This window comes from Meleagris gallopavo, chromosome 5 (assembly GCF_000146605.3).
Source record: "Meleagris gallopavo isolate NT-WF06-2002-E0010 breed Aviagen turkey brand Nicholas breeding stock chromosome 5, Turkey_5.1, whole genome shotgun sequence".
Lineage (NCBI taxonomy): Eukaryota > Metazoa > Chordata > Aves > Galliformes > Phasianidae > Meleagris > Meleagris gallopavo.
In genome coordinates, this window is record NC_015015.2 from 32,860,707 (window position 1) to 32,879,116 (window position 18,410).

Genomic DNA, 18,410 nt, shown 5'->3' on the forward strand with positions numbered 1-18,410 from the left:
TATTCTGTACATACAAGTTACTTACAACACATTATAGCCTTGACTGCTAAAGAAACTCTGTTTGATGCAGTGTCTCAGTGTTCTCCTGAGGCCACTTCTTTCCTGTATCATGAACCAATGGACATAATGTTCTGTGGCAGAAAAATTTCAGCATCTAATTCCAGTGAAGACATCCAGTTTTGAGCATCAAGATGCAGCTTCTCACATTAACATGGGTGGCAGTTTCAGATTTTCAAAATAACATAATTCTTCTCTAAGGGAGGAGTCTACTGGGAGTATCAGAAGTGACACATACCTTAAGCTCACGTACCTTAAGCTGGTGACCTCCCTTTTACATCAAGATGCCCTTTCCCACAGAAAAGCTTTGTAATTTGCATACTGTTAGCCCTGAAGTCTTCAACAAACACAAACAGATCCTGCAGCACATAATCGTTTCTTAACAGTAATATCCATGACCTTGGTAGCTAAGGAATTGCATACCAGAAGGGCTTCATCCGACACACTGGGCGATGTCTCTGCAGAAACTGTCCGAATAGTGCTGAGTCCTGTTAGGGAAACGTTTGACAGGCGCCTTTTACGTACACCACTGCAGTTGTTAGGAATTTTAAATGCACATCTCTTATGGTAATTTAGACCACATCCTGAAAAGAAAAATTTAAAACCATCTGATTACAGTATATTACTGGAAAAGCAAAGAACATTTTTCTTTGGTGAATAAAAACAACAGCCTTTTTTGCTGAAACTTTTTTCCTCTGCTCTCCTTGTTTAGTTCCTATATTCTGCATGTTTTTAGTGACATTATGAGCTCTTGAAAACTTAAACCAATACAGTGTTTTATCTATCACAGAAATGATAGATACATGGACAGAATGGCACAAAGCTGCGCCACAGAATATTCAGATTGGACATCAGGATAAATTTCTTTACCATCAAGATTAAACACTGTAATGGCTTCCTAGGAAGTTGATTGGTGCCCTAAGCCTATCAGTGTTCAAGAGACATTTGGATAATGTTCTCAATAATATTCTTCAATTTCTGGTTAGCTCTGTAGAAGTCGAGCAATTGGAAGGACACTTCCAATCAAACTATTCTGTTCTATTATAAATATGACACAGATAAGCTTTTCTTAAAGCAAGCAAGCAAACAAACAAACCCACATATAGACTATTTGTTTTGCACTTCCACTTACAGATCAATATGTAGGAGGCCTCAGGGGAGTCAAAAGGATCACCTCCTTAATCTGTTAATTATTTTGATCATTGGATCTAACTGTCTCTACCTACCTAATCAATTTAAAAGAAAGCTGCATCAGAAACAACATGCATGAAAATGTAATGGAAGATTTCCTTCCTGAGGCTGAACAGCCTGCAACTTACCTTCACATTTGAGTCCCTGACGCACCAGTCCCCACAACATTTCTCCACAATGGTCACAAAAGGCTGGTGCTCGGTAAGAATGAACAAAAAGAGCATGGGGTCGGATTTGAAAGTCTTCAAAAGTAGCAGAAGCTGTAACAACAAGATTATTCCAAAATGGAGTAAAATTAGTAACATAACATGATTCATATTTTTCATCAGTGTACAAAACAAAACACCTTTTTTATTACAGTTGTTATATCTTTCCTTGTTACTCATGCAGAGTAAACTCTAGAAGATAATGAACTCTGAATTTTATATGGGTATACTATATATAGGTAAATATACAATTTCTCAAAGGTAGAAAGATTGATGGCATTTCATCACACTGCAAAGACCACTGGAAAAAGAAACTACTTTTACTATATGCAGCACACCTTTATGATTTTATTTTACATAAAATCTGAAGAAAGCTAGTAATTTGGTGAAGCTGAACAAATTACGTTCCCTAACTTGAATAACTGATGCCTTTGTTAGTAGAAGTTTATCCAATTAGTAACAGATAATGTAAACCAAAGATATGAAATGGAACGTAAATAAATATACAAGCAGAAAAACAGTTCAACTATAAAGAGCTTGTAGACTGAGAACAAGGAGTAAAAGGGGTGATGTGAAAACATACTACGGATGTAATTTCAGTGGATAGAGAATAGAGAAAGGAGAAAAGGTTATCATCCAGTCCAAGCTCCTGCAGAGGGATTTTCTTCCTGATTTTAAGAAAAAGAAAAAAGAAAACATTGTGAACATCTCTAAAACTCTACTTCAGATGACTGTGTTGAAATTGTTTTTTTTTCCTATGTTAATATATCATATGTTTTTTTCTATAAAAATTATTTTGTATAATATATATTATGTATAACATAATATATATTATGTTAATATATCTAATGAAAAAATATTATGTACCAAATGTTAATAAAAATTAAGCAAGTATGCAAACATTTGATTCTATTTAGGATGTCATTTAAGCAGGTGATTTAGTGTGTGCTTCCATTTCATAGATACCAGTATGAAAGGACCAGGTCTGGAGTGAGTTAATAGAAATACCTTGTCCCTGAACAGAACTACATTTCCAATGTGGAGTCAAGAAGAAAAAAATACAATTTTTAATGGTTCAGTTGAAATAAATCCTGAAAGACTTAAGCACCTTTAGTCCTTGGCTTATCGTTCGTGTATTAATAAAGAAAACAAAAATCTGCAAACTAATGAAGTCTTAATGTCAGTCATCAAGTCCACCATCATTTCAGTCATATGTTTTTTCTATAGAATCAAAGAATATTATTTTGGAAAACTCAGCACTCAAAATTTAAAATATATACTATATTAAAATATAAAAATGTATCTTTGTTCTTCATTTGTAAACATCAGAACAAAATATAGTCATACGAACTGATCATTCTGGATATTGGAAATTCATACCTTCCTCTTCTCTCCACTTACCTGGTTTATTAGCTGTGATATAGACATGAGTACATGATCATCTTCATTTTGGGAACTGCAGTCATTCAGCCTAGTATAACAAAGACACCTCCTCAGCAAGGAGGCTTCAGCTCTCTGTTTTCTTCAGAGAGTGAAAGTGTGTTCTGAGCCTCAGCACTTTCTATTCAAGAACTTTGATTCTGGAATTTGCACAGCATGCGTACACACAGCTTTAAGAAGAATATGGCAATTATCTTCTCCTCCTCTATAGACAGCAATGGCTATGGAAAGCTGTAAACTTACTCAGCACCAAAACTGGAACAACATACCCAATATATTTCCAACAAGACTGTGAAATGTACAGCCTTACACTTGTCTCTCTAGTTTAAATTTGCACTTAACATAAAGATAAAAACAAGAAGTTTACTTAACAAGACTGTAAGTCAGCAAGTCTACCCAGGGAGAATACAAGAATGCATGAATTTTAATACCATATATGTGAATATATATGTAAAATAAACATGCAATTATCAAAGCACAATTAAAATATGAGTGATGTTTAAAAACAAAAATAGTGCAAGCCTCAATCAAGCGTGGAATCTATGTACAGAAGTTTATGCCTATATTCCTGAATATTTACCCAAATCTATTCAAGTACTTAAATTTTTTTCTGAGTAAAGGAACTTTACTATGTTGAAAGATTGGAGAGGAACTTTTTATGGACTTACTGGGTGGTTTTCAAATAGTATGAGCAGTGGAAAAAAAAACAAAAAAAAACACACAGCCAAACTTAGAAAAAGCAGTAGCTGTCATTTATCTTCATAATTTAGATAATGAATTGAAAATATTTTAATCTTAATATTAAACTACTACTTTCTCTGAAAAGAAAATAGTAGAATCTCATTTGAATTTAAAACCTCTCAGAGGCAGGTTTGCCTTAGGGATTTCTTCATTTGTCTCTCTTTCTGTATCTTAAATTCAGTTCCATCTGAAGCTGTTAAGTGGATGGAAAGCATTTTGTCATTATTCTCCTTACTTTCATTTTTATTGAACTACTCTCTTCACTATCCCCAAATGGCAAATAAATAAATGATATCCTTTTCATTAAAGCTATTATTGAAACCTCTGACCTCCCTGCAAATTAATGAATGTGTTATCATGGTTCATGCTCTTGTAATAAATTTTTTTTCTACTCCCAAGTAAAAAACATGATTTAGAGATGACTTAATTATATCTTCTGTTGAATTTGGGTTACAAATAAGAGTAACACTAAATATCACATTTTTAACAGTAATAATGAAATTTTAGGAGACAGAAATCTAATGTAAAGAAACCTCCCAAAGTATAGAACTTGAAGTCTTGCAGAGATGACTATGAGCACACATGCAATATTGCATACAGATTTTTTAAATCTGAATGTCTTATATATTTTCCTTTCTTGTACAACGAAACCAGCAAAACAGAGATGATAAAATTTCAGAGAAACTACTTTTCAGTTGAAGTTTAGTTTTTGCCTGAAGTATTTAACTGATTACTGAACTAATATTGGGATTTTTCCTTGACAGAAAAGTAAATTGTCTGTGCTGAATTATGGTTGGATTTAAATAGCTCTGTGGCAAGCTGGGCTGTCATTTTCACAGGGTACTCAACCTCCTGCCACATCTGCTACAACATACTAGAGTTAAATCTCAGCAATGACAAGCTGACTGGCAAATGTGTCTACCTAACACAAATTCTAAGAGCAGCTGAACTATACTTCTGTGGCAACGAGAGACAATGTGTTAGTAATGAAGAGTCTATTTGAATGCAAGGTACCAGAAACAAAAGACAAAGCATTGAAAGACAGGAAATCGTTTCAGGGAAGGATGAAAGACTACTGCGTCCAGACCATGTACTAGGTTTTTAGGCTGGCATACAAAGGAATGCAGATCAGCACTGCAGCAAATTGCTACTAGGGCACTCACTCTCCAGCATAAAGCCTCTCAGGCACCACCACCACCAAGTCAGCAAGAAACCGAAGTTAAAGTCCTAGTTCCTACTAGATGAGGAACACCAGCCTACTGGTTGAAAAGGTAAGTTCTGGAATACTTCCTGCATTATCAAAAGAAGATGAGCAGAGATAAATATCATTCTTACTCTTCATTTTGACCCTCTTGACTGAATAAGTGGAACTTTAAAATAAATCATTTTATACTGAAAATATAAATATTCAAAAATGAAAGGTGGGGAGGACATTTATATGATTCTTTATATGATTCTAAGAAAGTTTTAACAAGTACTAAAGAATTCTAGTAAAATGAAAACATACCAACATTTCTTCCCCTTAATTTGAACTTTTGGTAATGTTCTACTGTGTTTAAAGCCATGAAAACATTTTGGATTTTAATCCTTCTTGAAATCCAGTATTTTTCTCGGCTTAAATTTATGTGTTCTCCTCAAGCTCTGCAGAAAGCAGTCTAGCTTTTTGTCTCATGAAACGGTGTTATTTCAGAGCACTATTCATTGAAACTATTATGTGTAGACCTTATTTTAGATGAATTACGTTAACTAGAAAGTTGCCCACATCTTTTATCTGTAAAAATATATAAAGTTCACAGAATCAGAATCACAGCACAGTTCAGGTTGGAAGGGACCTTGCAGGCCATCTTCTCTAGCTAGGCAATTTCATCAAGTCTGTTGATGTCTTTGCTGTTAGAGGCTAGTGCTCCCTGTTCAGGGGGCTCAGGAGCAGACCTATCAATCATCACAGCTAGAAATGAGAACAAGAAGCCACTGCAACCCATAGAGGCAAGTCCTGCTTTCAGAGAGGGGCAAATGATTTACTGATCACTTTGAATTCCAAATCCAGAAGGAGTTGAACTATTAGCAGAGGTGAGATCCTGCTACTTTGAGCAACACAGCTTTGAGTAATGGGAACTTTCATCTAGCATCCATGCCTCTTATAGCCTAAGAAAATACCAACCACACAATCAATAATATCCTGCAACTAAGAAAAGTAGACATTCCCCTGCAACTGTCTTCCATGTGGAATGCCTTTAAAAGTAATGTATCCCATTGACTTCCCACAGGCATTCTTGAGTCTTTTGCTACAAGATCTGCTGACATTCACCACTTAAAAAATAAATAAAACATGCCCCTGTACACTATTCAACTTCAAGCATTGCTTAAACCATATCAAGTAATGGATGTCTGTACGATTTCACTGGGCTAAGAGACAGGAAAGCCTTTTACTCTTTCTGAAATTCCATTCTGGCAATCAATGAAAGTCTAAGAGAGTTTCACCAAAGTCAGCAGACTGCTAGAAGTTCAAACAAGCCAAAGATTTGACCTTTGATCTCTATCTTAACGTCTGGTGTAGAAATAAAACTAAGATTATCAAGACTCCAATATATGAAAATTAAAACTTTCAAAAAACTAGACATATTCAGATTTTTAATCACTCTGCTTATTTTTTCTTGTCTGAGATAAAGAAGGTTGAATAAGGAAAATTCAGGTCTAATGCATTTTCCAGAAGTACTTCAAGTTTTATATGCAGGAAAATCCAATAAAGTGCTTTTTTTTCTCTTTTCCTTTTTCCTCCCTATTATTGCTTTTATCCCAATGCTTTAGGTGAAAAATAGCTAAAATTACTAATGCTAACAGTTGGCAGGTAATCCGCTGCCAACTGAGGGAAATAAATATCGAGAACTGAATTCTGAACTCTCAGGAAAAAGTCTGCAACTCACTAGCTGCAACTGGTAGTGTCTGGTTACAATTTTTGATAGTGCCAGAAATGTGTAAAAGTGGAACAACCTGAATCTTCCAGCAATAAAGAGACAGGAAACAGAAACACCAAATACAATGTCATTTACATGTTGCATTCCTGCATGTGGACTAATTAGATTGGAAAAAAAATGTGAGCTTGGTGGTGCAGTAAGAGGAGGTGGAAGAGCAAGGTCCCCCAAAAAAGAACCTCAGCACCTGGAAACAAGAGGGTAAATATTCTGCATACAAATAAGATGCTGGGAATGAGGCATGATCCAGAGATCAGGAAACTGGAGGCCAAGGGATGTTCACACATTTTGGCTAGTGATATCTAAAAGTGGGAGTTGCAAGCAGTGGCACAGAAAGAAACAAGAGAACTTTGTGTTCAACCTTTCCAGGCCAGCAGCTACCTCCCTGCTGGGAGGGGCAATGGGGAGCTACTGGGCATAAGGCTGGGATGAGAAGCAAGTGAACAAGCCTGGGAGACATCCAAGTGAAGCAAAAGCTCTAATCTCCTTGGTTCTTAAATAAATCCCAATATCCAGATACAATACAGGTTGTTGCTTGTACTGTCTCACCCATTATGTGAGACTTAAACAATAAATACCTGGGAGCTAGTAAACCATTTGGAATAATTCATCCGGTGCTACCTCACAATTTTATGAAGAGATTTAATAATAATAAAAAACCCACTTATGAATGGGGTGAACATACTTTATTCATCTTCATATTCTCAATTTAAAAGCTCAGTTATTATATACTCTTATTTAGAAATGATTACGTAATTTTAAAACTACAACCTAAACAGCACAGTAGGTTTAATGTTAATTTGAAATCTCAACACAGAATCCTTTCTTTCTGAATTTACCCATTTTTCACCCAAGTGGAAAAATATTTTAGCACACGGTTTCAGGCTGCATTAATCATAGTTATACTGCAGATATGTTAATTTAGCACAGGAAAACAAAATATGCAAGTTTACTGAATGAAGTGCTCAAAATGGACTCTGGTTATTGGCAATAAAGAGTAGTTGCAAATTAAAAGAAAGAAAAACAGTCTCTTGCTCCTTTTCTATGCTTGGATATAATTTAATATCATAAAGTAAAAACTGTGAGTCCTCTACTATGCATCTCTATACATTCCATTTGAACATTTGCAGGTAACGTATTTGTGTCAACTGAAAATGAAGTTGCAAATAAAAAAAAAAAATCATCAGTTTTTTTGTTATGTAATCCTGATATCTGTTCTCAAATTTCTTTATGAAAACCAAGAACAAGGCTGCATATCTTTCATTGTTTACAGGACTGTGTTTAGCCAATGCATCAAAATGCATAAACTTATTTGCACTTATTTACTTATTTATTTAGCACTGCACTGCACCCTCCCCTTGTCTGGTTCAGCCAAGACAGTGTTAATAGCACACTGATGTTTTGATTGTTGATGAGTGATAGGTGTGTGCTCAGGACTGGGCTCAGTGACTTGGTGGGGAAGATCTGCACACACAGTGGCAGGGCAGCAGGGTGAGGTCTCACTATAGGCTGTGCTGGCTACCCCATCAGTTGGACATGCCTGCTATAAAGCATTTTCAGGCACATAAACGACAAGCAAGTCATGAGAAGTCAGCAAGTATTCACCAAGGGTAAGTCATACATGACCAAGAAGATGAACTTCTGTAACTAAATGACTGGCTTGGTATGCAAACGGAGCTGTGGATATTGTCTAAGTCAGTTTCAGTAAGGCTTTTGATATTGCCTCTCATAAAATGCTCACAGTGAAGCTATTGTTGTATGGACTGGATAAACAGAAAGTGAGGTGAATTGAAAACTGGCCAAACTGCTGGGCCAAGGGGATAGTGATCAGGTGCACGAAATCTAGTTAGAGGCCACTTAACTATCACTGTATCCAAGGAGTCAGTATGGTCTATGCCTGACTAATAAGTCTTTCAAACACCTCAGACCATCAGAGAAAAGGAACAGAAGTATGACTGTAAATAATTATTGTGTATTTTCATCCCCAATTTTATCTTTTCTAGGATATGACTGGAAAATATAACCAAGTGAAGCAGATGGAAAATTTGTACATAAAATGTCCAAGATGACATAACTTGGAAAAAAATAAATGAATTATTGCTAGAAACAGTTTGTTGTTGGTGGATTTTTTTTGTTTGTTTTTAATGGATTAAAATAATTCAAGAATGACTCAGTGTGAATCTCCAATGCCTGGTCAAAAAAAAAAGTTAAACAAACAAAAAAACCCAGAATATTTAGAGAACATAGAATTGCTCCACTGAACACAAAACAGTTGCTGTTGACTTACTGGTCTATCTAGGATTTCACCTATGCACAAAATAAAATGGGATTGAAATACACATTGGGAAATGGTGACACCAATATTCCTCACTTGACACTGAGTTTGTTTTCTGAGATCAAACTAAAAAGAGCTATAGTAAGAGAGAAGAATTGACAGATGAGAAAAACCACTGTAGTCTTGGAAGGTGAATTCCATGTACAGTGAGATTACAAGACTGTAATTCTGTCATTTTTAAAGTAAACGAGTAAGCAGGTACTGGATTCCAGAAGAAGAGGAAGCTGCAAAAGAACAAAAGCAGGGAACAAACATAATGCCTGAAGTAAAACCTTCTGCACCAATAAAACAGTGAGGTGAATTTTCACGTTCTGAGAGGCAGGCAAGCTCTCCAAACTTAGACAAGAAGTCACCTACTAGCTGGCTAGGATAACAGAAACATTACTGAGGCCTCATTTAGAGACAGAATGACATAGGTTTCATAGAACAACAAAGATGTATATTTTACATAAGCCATATTTAATTTGAAACCTAGTGGAGCAATTAACTACTAATCACGAAGTCAGAGAGATTGAAAAAGTGAGAGATTCTCTTAACAGCAGATTTTTTCTGACATACCTGCAACCTTTGTTGTTAACCTGTTGATAGGTCTTTATGCTATTATCCCTTCAAAATTTGCTACTATCAATTAAAAAAATATTATGATGTAAACATCTGATAAATATATGTTAGTCAATGTAAATGTCAAGAAAATGTATCAAACAAAAAAAAAGTGACAAATCAAAGAGCGTTTTGCTTGGCATAAAAATCCCTGTTTAATGCTTTGACTAGTAGAAAAAAAATAATGAAATAAATAAATATAAATATGCTGGAGATAATTGTTTACTTATCTGCAGGTTTTATACAGTTCAAAATATTTTATCATATACAAGACAGTATAAACTCTACTGAATCCAAATAATGATCAAATAGTCAGCAAATAATGACCAGATAGTGCATCATCTATGGGATATTGAAACAGAAACAGCTTCTTACAAAAGCAGTGGATCAATTCAGCAAGAGAACATGAAAGAATTGCTATTTGATTTTATTACTTCAGGAATCCTACCAAGTTGAGCACAACTGCTCACAGCAAGCAGATGAAGTACACTCCACTAATTCTCACTAATATTTCATCATCTGCCTTCCACTGGCTGGCAAAGACCTCTGACAACACAGTGAAATTTTGCTTCAGTAAAAAAAACTTTCTATAAGCAAATTCATATTAAAATAGTAAGCAATATTTTAACCTCTATATAATATAAGCAAACATAGAAAAATTAACACAGCTGTTTTTAAAAGATCTTCCTGAACAAGGTGTAGCATAGGACACAAATTATGCTGGTATGATCATAAATCTGAAGGCATCCAAAATAATTATTTTCTTTCAAGGCCTTGAATAATGGAACTCAAAAAGAGTCAGTGCAATGTAGTCCAGAATCTCCCATTTGCTAGCTTTCTCTACAGAGGCCATACTTTCATTTAAGGGAAAAAAGGCAAAGTTCATCTGAAAAAAGTCACAAATACACAGATAAAGTGGTGGTGGTTGCATGTGCAGAGATCTTGAAATAGTAACTGATACATACACTGAAACCTTCATTTCAGAAACAAGCTAACTCATTACAATTCAGATTTCCAATATCAACTTTATGTAAAAAACTTGATGCAACTTTTTAACTATTTAACATCTCCAGAAAGAAATTATACAAAAGTTTGTACCCTTCAATGACAATTAGTATCTCTCTACTGGCATTAATAAATGGCAGTTGAAATATATAATTTTTGGAGACTAATCAAAAAAGCTTCAGCCAGGAGTAAAGCTAAAGAAGACAGTATATCAGAATATATCAGGATGTTACAATCAATTCATATCTAATGTGAATTTTACATCTGTTTTGATGATTCACATTTGCATCCTTTATTTTTCAATGGAACATGAAATATACCTTCTTAATTGATCCTCTTCGAGCTTGTAGCTAATTCTGCTTAATCATACTAAGATTGAAGAATATTTTTCAACTGAAGATCACCTTACACAAAATTCACTTCCTTTTCTTAAGCAGACCGGAAGAGTGCATTTTAGAGAAAGAGGCTGCAAAGTGTGGTTTCTCTTCCTTTCAGTATTTATCAATGAACGACTGCTCTTTTACAAGTATCTTTGATTATAACGTTGCAGCTTCTGTGTCTTGCATCCTGGTTTGGCCTACTTGTTAATTTTCTAGAGTATTCTACTCAAAAGGAATCCTTCCTACAAATAAAGCTCAAAAATCCCTTCTCCAAAGATTTTGATCCTTTTTCAGTCTCCAATGCAATTTAACAGTTAAGTAAACGTTGGGTTCAGTGAATACATCAGTGGAGATTTTCGCAGCACTAGCAAAGGACTTCCCCTTTGGTGCATGAGGAGACCAGGTGTACTTTTCTAACAATTCGAAAAAGAAATGGAATAGAAAATGTGTATCTAATATAACAGCAGCATGGCAAGAGATACATTACTAACAGAATGGTAATACTGACACCCCTCAGTGCTCATAAATGACTGTAGACTATTAAAACATCTGGGTTCAACAAACAAATTTGTGGTTTTAAGTAATTCATTTCTTATTTGCCCTCATACCTCCTATACAAACACTATCAGAATCTCATATAGTCAAATGAAATAAAGCATTCAAACAGATAATACTAATACATAAAACAAAAGGAAGAAAGCCTTTTACAAGGTAAAAATAAAAGTGTACTTATGAGGGCTACTAATGTTCATTACGAAAGTTTCCCTTTCTTCCTTGAGTCTGTAACTCTTCCTTCCCCTCTCATAACAATGTCTGACATTTTGCCTCTGAAATGCCATAATTTATATTGGCACTGAACAGAGCTCAGACAGCTGATCCTAGCAGTCTGTGCCTTTCTCCTGTGGGCCAGTCAGCAGATAGACACACACCAGTTGTTTAGCAAGCTGCATGATTCTTATACTCCATTAAAATCCCAACTGCATAATACACCAAAGTAAAATGCAAGTAATAATGTTCATTATGAATATATAAAAGCACAACAGGTGCTGCATTCTGACGTGATTAAATTTCATGTCTTTCACTAGAAAATTCTAGCTCTTCCACAAACTGTATCAGTTATATTATTTGACTTTTGCAGGTACAATTTTATTCCCTAAAATCATCTGAAGTGCTTTGTTTACACTCTTCTCAACTACAAAATTTTTCTGTGTAACTTTTCATCTCTCTCAAGAACTTGGAGCATGAAGTCCAAACCATTGCTTAAACTGTCAAGGTAATAAACAGAATACGAAAGTTAAAAAAACCGTATGTAATAAACACAGGCTGTTCAGCCTTGACAGAAAATTTTTTAATTACATAAAGTACTGTGGAAAAACATTATGTAATCCCAAGGTATTAGGACTGACAGTTCAGCTTTTTCTCCAGTAGTCAATATTGATTTCTGCAATAAAAAATGAATGCAGTGGATCAGTATAGCTTTTGACATCAGATATCAGTGCTTCAGGGGCTGTTTACTCACAGCGCATAGTTTTCAGCAGCAAAGCTGTAGTATTATATTCCATTGCCTTTTTCAGGTATGCTATTCAAAAATAATTTTCCAAAACTTTGGAATGTATATTCTGTTAAGACATTTTTAACGTACGCTCGAAATAGAACACTTGACAATCAAACACACAAAGAGACACCCAAATGTTGTGAAGCCTCTGTCTTTGGAGATACTCAAAGACCAACTACAGATGCCTTCTAAGCAACCTGATCTAGCTAACCCTACTTGAGCAAAGAGGTTGGACCAGGTGATCTCCAGAGGTCTGTACCAAACATAACCATTCTGTGATTCTGTAATATTCTATCGACTAATACTCAGGAACAAATAAATACTTTCTAAACTGAAGTTGTGATTAATAATAACGTGGGCAGATAAATAATCCATTGTATGTCAAATAGGATCAAGGTTCTTATTTAAAGAACTGAGCACAATTGCACGTGTTCTCTACCCTATTGAAGTTCAGGCTATGCCTTCCCAGAGGCAGAAAATGCACTCTGTTTGTCAACAGGGGCACATGACATGCCCCAGAGTGAGTAAAAGAAAGACATAAGAGATTGACAAATTCAATGCAGTTGTTGGATATCTTGCACTATAAATGCTGAAGTGAACATTTGTGTTTGCTAACAGTTTCCTAGGCTTCTCTGAGACACTTTTCTCCCCTAGTCCTCTAATTAAATTTTACTATGTGAATTCCATCACCCTATCTTATGAAAGTCAAACTGATTTCATGCAACATATTATGTACTAGTCTACAAATGTTTATCTAGCATATTTGTGCACCAATAACTTAATTTTAATATAATATAATAAATGAAAATAAAATTATGCAGTTGATCAACACTATCAACTGCTGTGTAAGTTATTAGGATGCATGCAACAGTTATTAGGAGGTAAGCAACCGCTTCTTTGGAGAGTTGCATCACCCACAAAATAAAGTCATTATGGCATTTATGCTTCTAAGTTGTACAGTTCTCTTGAAGATTTCAACAGCTACTTGCCTGATTTTGGGAAACTGGAAGATACGTGGTCTCCATTTCAAACTCATAAAAACAATGCATCAAATGAAATACTAAATTCCTTGCTACTTCATTTAATTTATTTATCTGGTGTGGTTATTTTAAATGGCATATGTGAAACAGAGATTACTGGCATCCAATAAAGCCATTCATAAATAATATATACTTACTATCAAATCTAGAATTAAATTTTCCTCTTATTTTTCTCTTACTTTTTAAAATCATGTAATCATACAAAGAATCAGAGCAGCCCTGAAAGACAATCCTGTGCAATGTGAATGCTGTGAAAAATCATTTGCTCTACTTCCAATAAACATTTTATTGCACTTCATATAAGATAAAAGATAAAAATCCTTATTTTAAAAGGAGCCAGGTCACTATTAGTAAAAATGGCATTGATAATTCCCACACAGGTAATTATGAACTAGCCACACCAATTAATGGACTAAGAGAAAAATGTATAGTATACCCAATTACATATTAAATTGTTCATATGTTATGCAAGACATCTTAAGATCAATCCTAATTTTCAAGCTGTACTATTAATTAAATGCTAAAATGATGTTTTTGTTATATTTTTGTTTTCTTTCTACTGTACTTCTTTGAAAAGGATTGTGCTATTCCACTGGATGACTTTCCTCTGAAAATGCAGACCTAATTTTTTTCATCTTGGTTATTGAAATTAACCTGTTGCTTAACTAACAATATGAACAAAATCAAGCTGGCAAAAACAAAGAACAATTCAAAAATTAATAGGCATATAATGACAATATACATGGCATAGATGTACCTGTGAAGATTTTGATCCAGTATAAGCAAAAATCCATACATGCAAAATTTCCTTTTCCTTGGATCCTAACCGAGACAAAAATACTGTGGATGTCTTTAGTTGTGCAAGCATGACAATCATTTTCATATTTTTAGTTACCTGATAAGACAACTTCAACTAAGTCTCCTTCTTGGATATCTCCAGCTGATTTCACCAACTGGAGAATGTTTTCAGAGGTAGGATCATGGCGGAAGAGAAGAATTTTGTCATACATTCCGTAGAAACCACACTCAGGAAACTGCAAATACAAACCTGAATGTTACTAAAAAAGCAAAAACATGTAACTGTAAAATACAATTAATATAATTAATTTTCAGGGCAGAGTAGACCATTGTTCACACTAGTAGAAAACAAAAGGTGAATGTTTTTCCATATATGGCAATATTTACTACTGTATTCTATAAATGGCTTTTCTCCCATGCACGTAAGCACATTTGCCTTTTTTTGTCTGCAACTAATGTAGTATCTATTAGCAAATGGGAGAAAAATAAGTCTATCCCTTACTTGATGCCGTTTCAAAGACAAGTAAGACGAAATAATTTTTAGCCCTACTTAAGATACAACACCTAAGCAGAATGCCATTAGATAACAATCATTTCATGAGACTAAACTATGTCACTTAACACATTCATTCAACAGTTGTTCAATGTCAGCCTTAAATTATTATTAATTTTTATCTCTATTTCTGAAATGAGAAGTCTTTTTTTTTAAAGCTTCTTAATAGTATTAGTTCTTTCAAATTTTTATCCTTAAGATATATATATATATTTAATGTCCAATTCCATTGCAATATAATCCAAAGCTAACAAAGCATCTGTTCACTAAGATGATGTCACTGGAGATTTCTTCTTTATTCCTCAAATGTTACATACTGGATAGAAAATTAATAATTTATATACTAAATAAAGTTATGAACCTCTTGATAAGTTTAACTGCATTTATCAATTAGTTGTCTTCCTATAATAAAGTTTAAAATCTAATGATTTCTAAATAAGAATATATAATTAAGTTTAAAGGCAGCTACAAGTCAGATAAGCATGTAATTTCTTGTAATTGTACACATTCCTTCTCATTCACTTTTGGACAAAGCTTATCTGAAAAATATGCTCTCTTTTTTCTTTTTGAACCTTTCAGAAATGCCTTGCAATGAAGCATCACAGGGCATGCTACTCCAGAGATTTTCAATCACTGTTTAGGTGCTGTGGCAGCAGAATCCAGACTTTTTCATAATTACATTTGCTTTATTTCATAGAATATATATTCCTAAAAATTAGATACTCAGAAGAAAAATGAAAACTGATCAATAGTTTTTCTTTCACACTCTGCAGTATGCAGCAGCACTGAGCTGAAGGTAAAAGTCTGATGGAGCTGCTTCCTGTCAGAAGACTGAGGGAATTTTCTTATTTGGAAGCACTGTAAAATGAAAAACATCTTTAAAAACAGCCACTTATGACCTCTTTCAAACACTGATAGAATTTTTCCATTTCACCTTATTTCAGAGATAGGACAGGCATTTCCCTCTAAATCTTTTTTTTATCCTTCTCCGTACACTCCCATTCCATTTGGTCTTTTAATGTTAACTTCTATTTGTATCTACCTATAAAAAGTATTTTCTGTTCTGCATGTAGTATATGTTGCATGTGTGTGTAACTATGTACATTTTAAGGCATTATTTATTATATTCTGAAGAAAGACGAACTCAATGACTATCTTAATAACAAAATATATATATGCAAGAGTTATTTGCCAGGTTCAAGTTAGTTTTCCCAACATAAGCTAATCTATCACCAAAAAAAGCCATTTTGATGGTACCGTTCTCCAAATAAAACGCTGTGTAAAGACCAAATGTTGCGACAGCGACAAAAATATTCCCTCAGCTAAGTTTTTCCTGCCAACAATAATGTTGATAAGCACAAACAAAAGTAAACAAAAAGCTAACACATTGCTTGGTACTACAACACTATAAATATCATTTATTTTTGCCAAATGCAGAGCAAAATAGGAAATGCAAACAAATCAAAGCCACCTAAAAGCTAACTAGATTTGACTAATTGCTAACTAAAATTGACTAAAAGCTAACTAAAAATGACATTATTAAACATTTTCAAGACTATTAAAAGCCCATTATTACTATGTTATGTGTTTAAATGAAATTACTAGGAATGAAATAATCACAGAATATACTATAATGTGGTATTTCCTTAAGAATCAGGACACAGCAAAATTGTTTGTATGTTGTGAGCTAATTGTCTATTTCTGGATGCTTTTCAAGGCATCTGTAGTCATTAGGATATCACATCTCTTCATATACACTTTGCTTACTACCCCCAAGTGTGAAACAAAATGCATCAGTTTAAACTGTTCATAACGTGATTTAATCTAGGTTGCATTAATGTACAATTGAGGCCAGATAAATGAACTTAACAGCATAATAGCTTGTTAAATTGCCACAATTCAGCTGTATATTTCAAGTACCACATGACAAAAATACAAAATTTGTTATTTTAAACACTATAAAACATTGTGAGGAATAAGGTTATTATGAGATCCTATACTTTGTTATTCTGAAGGCCATGAAAAGATTGATTAGAAAATGATGTGTAGATTCATGAGTGAACATACCAAAAATATTTTTTGAAATTTAGAAAAACAGGAAAGATTTTTGCAAATGAATGTTTTAAGATGACAACTTTCAAGATGCAAGAGTAAACAGAACTTGAGAGTTAATGAAATAAATTGTATTACCTACCCACAGGCTTTGTTCATTATTTTACTAAATCAAATATAGCAGATAAAAGAAAAAATACTACAGTGTGTATATATATATATATATATTTATACTATAAACTATAATACAAACTATCCTCATAAAATGTACCAGATTAATGCTTTGCTATAGGAGCAATTATGTTGCCTAACCTTGCTTGTAGATCACATTATTGCTAAAAACATGTCTGTCAGTGCTTTAAACTTACAACTGAAGCTCTGTATTATTCCCTGATTCCATATTAGTGATTACCAGTTTGTAGTGTACCCTTGTAAAGGTAATACTACAAATTATTATCAGATTACTGTAACACACTCTTCTGCAAAATAAATAAAAAAATATACTGTTTTTCATAATGCTGCCAGTGACATGTCAAAAATAAACTGCTCTCACAAAGAAGCAACACTCTGGCAGTAAATAAGCTGACCAAGCTTAAGAAAACTTGAATTCTGTGCCTGTAAAGTTGCACTGAAGTGACTTACAATTTTAACTACTGATCAGTGTAACTGCTTATTAAGCACACACATACAAATTTGCAGGATTAAAGGTTTCAGACATTGGTCCAAAGTAGCATTCATTGAAACAACCAATTATGTCATAATTTGAATCTATTCGTGATAGAGTCACATTGATTTCAAACAGTTTGGGGAGAAAAACTTGTAATTTACTGATCATCTACATTTAAGTATCAACTTGTGTGGATTGCAGAGGGCAACTGAAGTTTGGGCAATTCTAAGAACATAATGTTCCTGAATCAAGCCACAAGTTATTTCTTACTAGTCCACTTTCAGTTAGAAAATATTCTACTAAGAACTGTATTTGACTAATGAAGTGATTACAAACGTATTGGCATTCTGAATAGCGTTTAGCGAATTTAGCATTGGATAGTGGGGATGTTAATACTGTTAGTTTATTAGAGTTTGAATGAGCAATACTTACTGAATGCAGATGCAGTAATCATTCACTGACTGAGATTATTTTAATAATACCTTACTTAATTACGTCCCCCTCAGAAAGTAAAATGTATATGCAAGTATTGTATGGCACCTCAGAAGTTATGACTACACTAACAAAGTTTACTTTTAAAAATTTCAGCAACAAGGATGTAAAAGTCAGTTCTCAGCATTTCAATTCCAATTATTCAACAATGCTTTTCTCATATTTTGTAAATAATTTCTCCTTACAGGAAAAGTAATGTTATCATAACAGAAGTGTATTATCTGGGAAAAGCATAATGGACATTTATTCTGGATATTTACCCTTAACTCATCTAAACATTTATATAAAACTTATTTTATGTCATACTGTAGCAGCTCTTTAGGTAA

General features: G+C 33.9%; 1 protein-coding gene across 4 annotated transcripts in view; it reads right to left on the reverse strand.

Annotated features, from left to right (window-relative positions):
- Positions 1-18,410, reverse strand: part of PRKD1 (protein kinase D1) — a 116,747-nt gene that overhangs the window by 39,052 nt on the left and 59,285 nt on the right. For all 4 annotated transcript variants that reach the window (XM_010711637.3, XM_019615700.2, XM_010711636.3 and 1 more), the window contains exons 2-4: positions 14,418-14,556; positions 1,377-1,508; positions 481-641 (exon numbers count right to left, since the gene is read on the reverse strand). In XM_010711637.3, the coding sequence (XP_010709939.1) occupies positions 481-641; positions 1,377-1,508; positions 14,418-14,556 (432 nt within the window). The remainder of the gene's footprint in view (positions 1-480; positions 642-1,376; positions 1,509-14,417; positions 14,557-18,410) is intronic.